This window comes from Rhodamnia argentea, chromosome 3 (genome assembly GCF_020921035.1).
Source record: "Rhodamnia argentea isolate NSW1041297 chromosome 3, ASM2092103v1, whole genome shotgun sequence".
Classification (NCBI taxonomy): domain Eukaryota; kingdom Viridiplantae; phylum Streptophyta; class Magnoliopsida; order Myrtales; family Myrtaceae; genus Rhodamnia; species Rhodamnia argentea.
This window is the reverse complement of record NC_063152.1, coordinates 26,673,358-26,683,014: the sequence shown is the minus strand read 5'-3', so window position 1 is coordinate 26,683,014 and position 9,657 is coordinate 26,673,358. Positions and strand designations below refer to the sequence as shown.

Below are 9,657 nucleotides of genomic sequence, written 5' to 3'. Positions count from 1 at the left end.
AATTTGACACGTCAAAGAGATGGAATTCGCGTTTTCCGTCGCCAAATCATCGTTTGAGTTTCGCTACAATCGAAGGGAAAGAAACGTGTTCCCCTGCTATTTTGATGACACTTAAGCTCCGTTTAATTGGCAAAAAATGAATGATTTGCAAATACTTTCTTAAAAATGATTTGCAAATACTTTCTTAAAAATGATCGCTTACATTGTTTTGAAATAATTACTCAATAAAAAAAATTTATCGTCAATGTCAATTTATGCCTACATATTTTTATGAACGGTGAAAATATTTTTTTCATTCATTTATTTTTGCGAGTGATACAAGCGATCGTTTTCTGAAAAATGTTTTCCGAATCATTCATTTTTCGCGAAACAAATGGAGCATTAGGTGGAGTTCTTACTTTCGACTTGTTTTCCGAGCAAAGAATAATCTTATTGACCACAAACTCAGAATACCACAGTTGATTTTATAAAAAAAAATAATTAGATTAGAGAAGGTTGAATAAACGTTTGTGCCATTAAATCTAGCATTAGAACTTTCTCTCATCGCGGGTTTCCGTTTCATTACGTTTGATGGGTTTCAACAATCCTTTCATGCCCACACGTATCGGGTTCGGATGCTTAAGGACTTGGTCCTTAAATGGATCTTTACGTGAAAGAGAATGTTAAAATATAAGTTTTATCTTGCATTGTACTAGGTAAGCTTTTGAAATAAACGATTTACATTATCTGGTTTGTCCGTAATTATTAGCACAACACCAGAGATGGTGGATGAACTCCTTCCACCACAACCTCAGGACCATGCATCGCAAATTGAAAAAAAAAAATGTTAGATCCATGTTTTAGTCAAACTAAATCTCTTTTTGTTTCATGAAAAATAAATAATTTGATACAATTGATCGCTTACATCGTTTACAAAAAAGAACGAACGAAATTTTTTTTCCATCCATAAAAATATTTAGATATAATTTTATGTCGCTGTAAATTTATTTTTCATTGGCTAATTGTGTCGAGCAATATAAGAAATTACTTTTTTAAAAAAATTTCAGGTCATTCATTTTTTACAAAATAAACGGACCTAAAATCACCTAACTTTTCGTCTTGTCACAACGTCCAATGCATGCATACATATATAGAAGCTTCAACCCTAGAGCCTCGTCAGGATGCCAACAATGAGAGTTGCCATTCCATCACCTAGCAAGCACCTCGCCCCTCTCTTCAAACCCACTAATCCATACTCATACTTCCGCCAGCTCAAGCACCCCGGCACGGGCCGCACCGCCGTCGCCATCGCCGCCTCCAACCGCGTCGCGATTCGCAAAAAGAAATGGATGGAGTACCAAGGGATCAACAATTGGGAAGGCCTGCTCGACCCTCTCGACGACCACTTACGCCGCGAGATACTCCGCTACGGGGAGTTCGTCGAGGCCACGTACCGCTCGTTCGATTTCGACCCGTCCTCTCCCACCTACGCCACCTGCAAGCACCCCCGGAGCTCGCTCCTGGCCCGCACCGGGTTCCGAGAGACCGGATACCGGGTGACGCGCTATCTGCACGCCACGTGCGGGGTCCAAATGCCGCATTGGGCTTCTAACGTCGCTAGTTGGATGGGCACGCGGTCAAGCTGGGTCGGTTATGTGGCCGTGTGCGAGGACGGCAGGGAGATCTCGAGGCTGGGGAGGCGGGACGTGGTGGTCGCCTTCCGAGGGACCGGCACGTGCTTGGAGTGGATCGAAAACCTCCGCGCCAACTTGACTTGTGTGGGCGGCGACGGCGGAGTGGAGGGGGAAGGGCCTATGGTGGGAAGGGGGTTCTTAAGCTTATTCACATCAAAAGCAGCCACTAACATGAGCTTACAGGTAAGGGAAAAAAGGTCGCGCATTAACGTTCGATACAGTCACGTACAGATCTGTATCCTGCTCATAGTGTATTCTTTAGAAGAAAAATATAAACTTCAAGAATAGTTGATAACAGAAAATTCATAGAAAAAAGTCCGTGAAGTCTAGTTGGCGCGATCAAGTCCTCACATACGATGCTACCCTAAACTATGATCGAGCACATCATTGAATGTAATTATGTAAACAAGTGACGATTTCCTTGCGAGATGTCATCTTCTTGATACTATTGTCGCGAGATTCTAAAACCTTTCACCTGCTTTGATTTGGGCAGAAGATCAAATTTACGTGTTATCAGTAACTGTTTGTTCGACGTACTTCCGAAAACGGATCTCATGATAATTAACCATAAATGGAATGACGACAACATCAATGTGTTGATATCGAAATGGTTGTTCCTCATTTCAGGACATGATAAGAGAAGAAGTTGCCAGAATCATCAAAATGTACGGCGACAAGCCCCTCAGCTTGACGATCACGGGCCACAGCCTCGGTGCCGCGCTCGCCATCCTCAGCGCGTACGACATAAGCTCCAACATGCCGAACGCACCGATGGTGACGGTCGTATCGTTCGGCGGGCCCCGCATCGGGAACAGGACCTTCAGACGCTTCCTGGAGAAGAGCAAGGCGAAGGTTCTCCGCATCGTGAACTCGGACGACCTCGTCACCAAGGTGCCGGGGCTAAAGGACGACGTGGCGAGGCTCCCGTGGTTGTTCCGGGGACGCACAGAGCAGGCGCCGTCGGCGTACGCCGACGTGGGACGGGAACTGAGGCTGAGCAGCAGGGAGTGCCCGTACCTCGGCAGCGCCAACCTCGCCACGTGTCACGAGCTGAAGACGTATCTTCAGCTGATTAGTGGGTTCGTGAGCTCCAAGTGTCCTTTTAGGGCTACAGCGACGAAGGTGCTGAGTGTGAATAACAGCAGATCAAGGGTTAAAAAGCCAGTATCTTAATTAGTACGAGAATCATGCATGAACGCATGCCAGCAAGCCTTTCTCACTCCCTTTCGAAGAGATACTTGCTATGCATCCGATTCATGCGAGCCGAAATACATTCCAAAAAGTAGGGTAAGAGAGATCTCACCGGAGGCCAACATGATCAGTGAATAACCTCGAATTGGTCACGACTCGCGCACGAATCATCAGCATAGGATTGTACGTTTTCGTGCCATCGTTTAGGGGGTTTAGAGGACAAGAACTCCATAGATGGTGGGGGAAGGTGTCGTGAGAAAGTAAATTTGGCGTTTATAGTAGTTTTTCAACTCCTGGTTGAAAATATCATGTCCACTTATAAATGTATCTGTGCTCTGTTGTTAATGTATAGATTACTGGAAAATTCCCGGAGTGGAGCATTGCTGAGTTCCATTTCCTTCGCATCTCAAATCATTATTGAACAGATGAAATTCATGTTGGTGTTCTTGGATCAGGTTGGAATATCTCCACTCCCCAAAATGAGCGCCTAAGATGCATTCGTCTCTTCCTCATTTTTTTTTTTTTTGTTGATGTTTTCCCTTCTTCTGCACTGATTCTGAAGTACTAAGAACTACGATCCACCGACATTGCCACTCATCAGCGAAGATCGTCAAGGACTATAGGCCAAAGGGTGCGTCATTACAAGGTTGTGACTTCTAGAGAGAGAGGGAGAGCATAAGTTGAAGTGCCGCCGACGGCAGTGGGTCTGAGGGCGTTGGATCATCGTAAAGGTTAGATCAGTAGCGGCTCAACGGTGGGGCATAGATCAGGATACGGTAGCTGCATTTGTGTTGGTGATTGGGATCAGGGTTTTCGGTGCAGGAAGATGGATTGACGATGTGAAATTAGGGCTTATGTCACCGGGAACGTTCGTTTAAGATGATCCCTATCCTAGTGCATTGTTCCTCTAGTTCACATCATGATCATGTAACAAATCATAAGAATATTTTGGTTGAATTTCTCTGTCGAATCTATCAGTTTCTCTGCTAAGGGATTGTCTCAAAACTAAGGACAGCTCTCCCAAGAAAACATCGGAAACCTTAACATCTTCAAGGCTGGCGATCCAATTTAGTGGGGAGAGTAGGGCTCTTGAAAGGAGGAACTTTTGAGGAAGTGGATCACTTCTTCTCTCGTATTGTCCGACTTTCCCATCATTGCGATTCGCATCTTATCCCACGACGGCTTGAAGAGCATTGAGCCGGAGTGGAGGAGCCCGAGATAGAAGAAATGCCAGGCGTGCATCAGACAGGACACCTAAAAGCGCGGCCAACGAGACGTGGTTGTGGTTTTACGACAGTGACCACCACTTGCGGTGGTCATACTGCTTAGGCTAGCCGCCACGGTGCGGCGGTGGTCGTGACTCTGGCGAGTGGAATAGATCAGATTCTATTTTTTTCTTGGTCAAAAGGAAATTTTCATTTCACTTAAAAGAGAGGTAAATCATTTCAAGATAAACATGAAAATCAAACAAAGCAAATAAATATGAAAGATAAATCAACTTGATATAGCTTGCAGAGACTCACTCATTCCACAAAATCGGGTCTCTAATAGCATCAACGTACAACCGGTGGCCGATCACCGAATCTCGCATCAACACTAGTGATAAGCACACACCAAGATTTCCTTATCTAGTAGCTACGGCTTTGCCAAAAGACGGTATGCGTCTAAATTCAACGTCTCCAGCAACATCACCGTATAAGGACAACAACAATACCAACGGTGTTGGAAGAGCATAGAAAACGTCTTGTAAATTCTATATCTATTTCTAAAATGGAATAAAAGAGCACCCAATCTATACTATATTTAGATCGGGATAAAAGACCCGCAAAGAAGATACCAGCTAATCTCAAAATCACTTTCGGATAAGCCGACTACTGAAACAGTAGAAAAATCGCGTTCGACTATAAGAGCAAGCATTGGAGCTGAAATGAGCGAGTATATCCCAGAATAGCATATTCTTCCTAGATACTGACATCTCGAACTCTAATCTCACCGAACAACCCCATCGACTTCTTCTTCCACATGAACAGATGAAGTTGGAACACCAAGCTCTTTTATGCTCTCCATTCGTTATCGTTATACACTCAATCTTTATATCCAAAGTTCCCCTTGAATGTATGGCCAAAAAACAAGAATTATTCCTAGGAATTTTACTGTGTTGGCCTCGTCAAAGGCTCTCTCTCTCTCTCTCTCTCTCTCTCTCTCTCTCTCTCTCTCTCTCTCTCTCTCTCTCTCTATATATATATATATATATTGTGCCGTCACTGCCTTGGAACCCCATATTAGGGGTTGTGGAATCCGATTGAGGTTGCCGCCTCGAGACGGGCGCCTTCAAACCTCCGATCTAAGGTGGAACGTCGAGGGCGTCGGCCTTTACGCAATTCGCTTCTGATCTCGATAAAGCTACCTAGAATCAATTAGCAAGAGTAAAAGCTTCAAAGCATGCCCAATCATCTTGGCCACGCCTTTGGCCTTTTATGCCTCGAGAACCCGCGGCTTGTGACACACGAGCAACGGACATCTAAGTCTTAATTGGCATTCCCCTCATGTTTGTACCTTCCCTTTCCAACTAGTAGCTTCGTCGTTTATCTCTCCTAATCCACGAAATTAGTAAGGTTTTCTATGAGAAATACAGCAATTTTTTTTTTTTTTTTGGGTCCAAAAATACAGCAAATGTTAGTCACCATGTGTTATTCAATTACCATTTTGTGAAGGTATTTCTCTCGACAAAAAGAAAAGCTCCGGCCTAGGTATATTTTTCCCCCATTTATTCACCTGAATCAAGGGGCATCAATTATAACCCTAAGATCGATTGTACATGCTAAGGCGTAGGGACTCCACCAAGTCGTGGTGACATAACATTTTGGACGGTTGGCCATGGCTCTAGTGCTCGTCCTCGCATGTGGGAAGACTTTAGGTTCCTCCACTATGGGAAGTACCCCCCCCAAAATTATAGCTAAAGGGAATCCTCACCACCACCCGATGGGAAATGAAGAGTATCTCATTGTGGGGATCTATGGAGCGGTCCCGAAAACCCCCGTTGCCGCCTAACGTGATCCGACGTACGATCTTTGACCTCAATTGCTATCCATCATCCGGTGACCGTACTGGGCCCCCGAGTACTCCAAGATCCATTCATTGAATTCAGGCAGGAATGTCCCCTAGTGGCTGCTCTTATTGTGTAAAAATCTTCCACGGTACCCCCAAAAGAAGGATTTCGGAAGTGCGCAGAGGGAAAAAACAATCTCACTTTCTCGGAAAACATTTTCTGAAAAAGGCATATTTTTCGCGAAACAAACGGAGCATTAGAAAAAAAATGTTTGGAAGGAAAGGTTTTACCTACACCCGAAGCTGGAAGAACACGGGTTTTCTTCCCAAGATTTTCATGCGTGATTCTTTGGAGCGGGAAACGATGCAACGGCGATGGTGATCGCGAACGCAGGCACAGTTTGAATCGTGTGCGTTCGGTTGGAGATGATGATGCGCGATCATCATGGATGCTCGTGGGGTGAATCAATGGGTTGGTGTGGTGGGTAGGTCCAAACAACCAAAGTGACGGATCCACCTTTCTAATATCTCAACGAAGGACTCGTCCGACAATGGAGACCCACCATCGACGTCTGCATGAACACAAATTGTTTTGGCATTCATTCGCCCAAAACCACCGATGGCCGTGTTAAAAATAAAGATCACAACCCTATAGAGCGATGACAAAACTGAAACCACATCTCATTTCATTCCCAATCCCAAGTCTCTCATCTATCCATGTAATTTTCACACTCTTTTGACTTCCATCGCCAGACCAGAACAGAACAGAACCGAAGTACCCGAAAAAAGGGAACTAAGCAAGCAACAAGAGCTCGAATCTAACCCAGACAAGTCATTAACTTCAATTTCGATTGTCCAAATTCCAAGATTTATACAGGGCGGGGGTCATGGGCCAAACCGTAGAAAGAAGCCTAAAAGACTGACCGGACCACGATCCGCCTACGCTAACCATCATGAGAGTTAACTGTTAAAACATACATGTGAGTTGTGTTTAAAAAAAAGTGTGATATCGAATAATTAGTGTGATGTGGTGTGGAGAAGTTAATACATTATAGTTGGTCAATAACTCATTGACTTAAGCTTTTGAGTGAATGCGGATCCAACTGGATATGTTTTAATGGGTTCGAACTTAGGATCCCTACCGACAATCTCTGCAGATGAAAGTATCGAGATCTTGCTACGCGCTCCCAATATGAACATGACGGGCCGGTGCCCCCTACTGCACTATAAGTTCGTGATGTCGAGGTCGAGGTCGAGATCGAGATCAAGAGAGACGTCATGATAGGACGCGTTGAAACTGAAGCTTTGCGCATTGCGAAATCGGGTGACAAACTTGGGTTGGTGGTCCGTCTTGAACGTGACTGCGTTGGAAATTTGAGTACGAGGAACTAGAATTGGGGGATGTTGGAGAATTCCTGTTTGCCCCTTGTTTTTGTTTTTATTATCATTGTTTTGGTGAATGTCGTTCCGTGGACTCTTGAAAATCGGTGTAATGTATCCCCACCCTCAAGCATAAACTACCACTAATTTCTAGCCGAGAAAATTACCGAAAAAGTCCTAAACCTATTGTAATTGTGACAATTCGGTCCTAAACTTTTTTTTTTTTTTAGCCAATTCAATCATAAAACCTTTAGTATTTGTGTCAATTTAGTCCATTTGGCCAACCAACGCCGACGCGAATAATTTTTAATGATATTTCAATATGTTCGAAGGTTAACCATTCTGTCTACCCTTGTCGTCCGATTGTCACGTTTTGCACAGAGAATTATTTTGATATGGTCCCCCTTTTTCCATTTTGTTTTCAACTGGCCATCTTTGAAATTTTATTATATGATTTCCCCATGAAATCAAGCGTTAAACAAAACGAGTAATATATAATTAGAAAAATAAATTAATTGGAAGAAGTGAGGAGGGGGTCGTTGGTGGCAGCTGCCGCTGCTGGCTCACGCTCTTATCATTATATGCATAGTTCTAATTTCCATCTAGGAGATCATAATATAAAAAAACTCAACCGAATGAAGAACTTTGAATGCGTGGTTTTAACCGGCCATAATTCATAACGACATTTCGATTGAGTTTTTAGTTAATTCGAATCGAGATTTAATAATCTGAGTTAGAGTTTCACTTATGACATGGTTTTTCCTCAACTTCTCATAATAATTGAGTCTTTATTTCTTAATGATTGTCGCAATCAAAGCATTCGATCAATGGGGGCAAATTACCAAAAAAAAAAAATCATAAACCTATTGTGTTAATTCGATCCTAAGCCTTTTTTATTTTTTTTTTGCCAGTTGAGTCTTAAATTTTTTGCATTTATGCCAATTCAGTCAATTGCGACCAATTTTGGCTGAAAATTCGATAAGCGAGATGCCGTCATCTTATGTAGGACGACCGACATTGACGTTGACAATTTTTAATAACATTCTTTAATATTTCTTAGAATTTATTTATTTTTTCCTTTTTTTCCCCTTTCAAGTTGATCTAGGCGAGGGCCCGTTGGTCCTCCTCGGCCATAGTAGGAGGGAGAAAAATACCAGAAAATAGAAGGCAAAAAGGAAAAAAGGAAAGAAAAGAATAAGCAAAAATAAAATTTTAATATTATTAAAATTTGTCCGAACGGCCACAAGCACGTAGAATAGCAAGCGTCCATGTTAGCAAGGTCAAAACTAGCCGGATGGACTATATTGCCATAAATAAAAAGGCTCAAGACTCAATTGAAAAAGAAAAATTTGAGACTATAAATTTAGAAATTTTTAAGTAATTTCCCCATTCCCTTCTTCGTTTTATTTTGCATGTATGTTGCCAGAATTATGCTTAACATAGTCAAAACGTTTGATATGTTTGGCTGAGTTAATGTCACCGACAGCTAATTTAGGACTGGATTGATTGCAAGAATTACCTGCACCTGGTTGGATATTTTCAACTCAAGGAAATTGCACTATAAGAAGAGCACGTTTTACAAGCCTTTCACTGCTTGCTTGGCCGAGTCGGCCTTTCGGCCGTCTCAAGGTAGATCTACATATAAGGCCCGCAGGCAGGAAGGTACTCAAATAAGGACAAGGCTTAGGTTTCTCACTAAAGTCCGCTTTGCGAAGGATGACGAATCTATCTCCCAGTCCTGACGAACCAGATATTTCGAAACCTGTTAAAAACATCTTTCGCACTTTCCTCGTTATACAACGAACTTCTCAGCGTCTATTGGAGACATCATCCCGAAGAAATTACTGAACTTTCGATCTACTTATTAGAAACATAACCATAGTCTCACGGTTTCCGAATATCTTTCATCTTCCCGATCTAGAGAGTCCCTCCTTTCCACGTGTGACTGTGCTCGCAAGTGCACAGAACCAACGATCAATTTTGCCCAGGAAGTATCCAAATCCCGGAAACCATGCTAGATAACATCCGACAACCTCGTTCTATCATGCAATCGACTGACTCATGGAAAAGGTAAGTGGTCTCCTATTGTTTTGCTTGATGTATCCTGAGTTCAAGTCAACATATGCAATCTGAATTGCAATATCTCTAATCAAGCATTTTGCTCCAACTGAGAACACCTCTAAGGTCTCTCAACTGAAACGTACCGATGTCTACTTTCGGATGACTGGGTCGATGCCAAATGGTAATATGACGGTGCACTAAGTAATCAGTGAAACAGTTTGAATAGAATCGCCATCCGCGCAAGTCAGAGATTTCATCTCCCCGCAAAACAATCAAAGGACTCTAAAACCCGTTACGCTGATGG

The 9,657-nt window shown here is 43.0% G+C and overlaps 1 protein-coding gene across 1 annotated transcript; it reads left to right on the top strand.

The window, feature by feature from the left end:
• The first annotated feature begins 1,170 nt into the window (after positions 1-1,170).
• LOC115726298 (phospholipase A(1) DAD1, chloroplastic-like) lies at positions 1,171-3,316 on the top strand. Its single transcript, XM_030656106.2, has 2 exons — positions 1,171-1,856; positions 2,301-3,316. The coding sequence occupies exons 1-2, from the start codon at positions 1,329-1,331 to the stop codon at positions 2,844-2,846; spliced, it is 1,074 nt and encodes a 357-aa protein (XP_030511966.1). The 5' UTR covers positions 1,171-1,328; the 3' UTR covers positions 2,847-3,316.
• The last annotated feature ends 6,341 nt before the right edge of the window (positions 3,317-9,657 follow it).

Coding starts and splice junctions, on each gene's coding strand:
- LOC115726298 (XM_030656106.2), top strand. CDS start 1,329: ATGGAGTACCAAGGGATCAACAATTGGGAAGGCCTGCTCGACCCTCTC. Junction 1,857..2,300: donor CCACTAACATGAGCTTACAG/GTAAGGGAAAAA, acceptor TCCTCATTTCAG/GACATGATAAGAGAAGAAGT.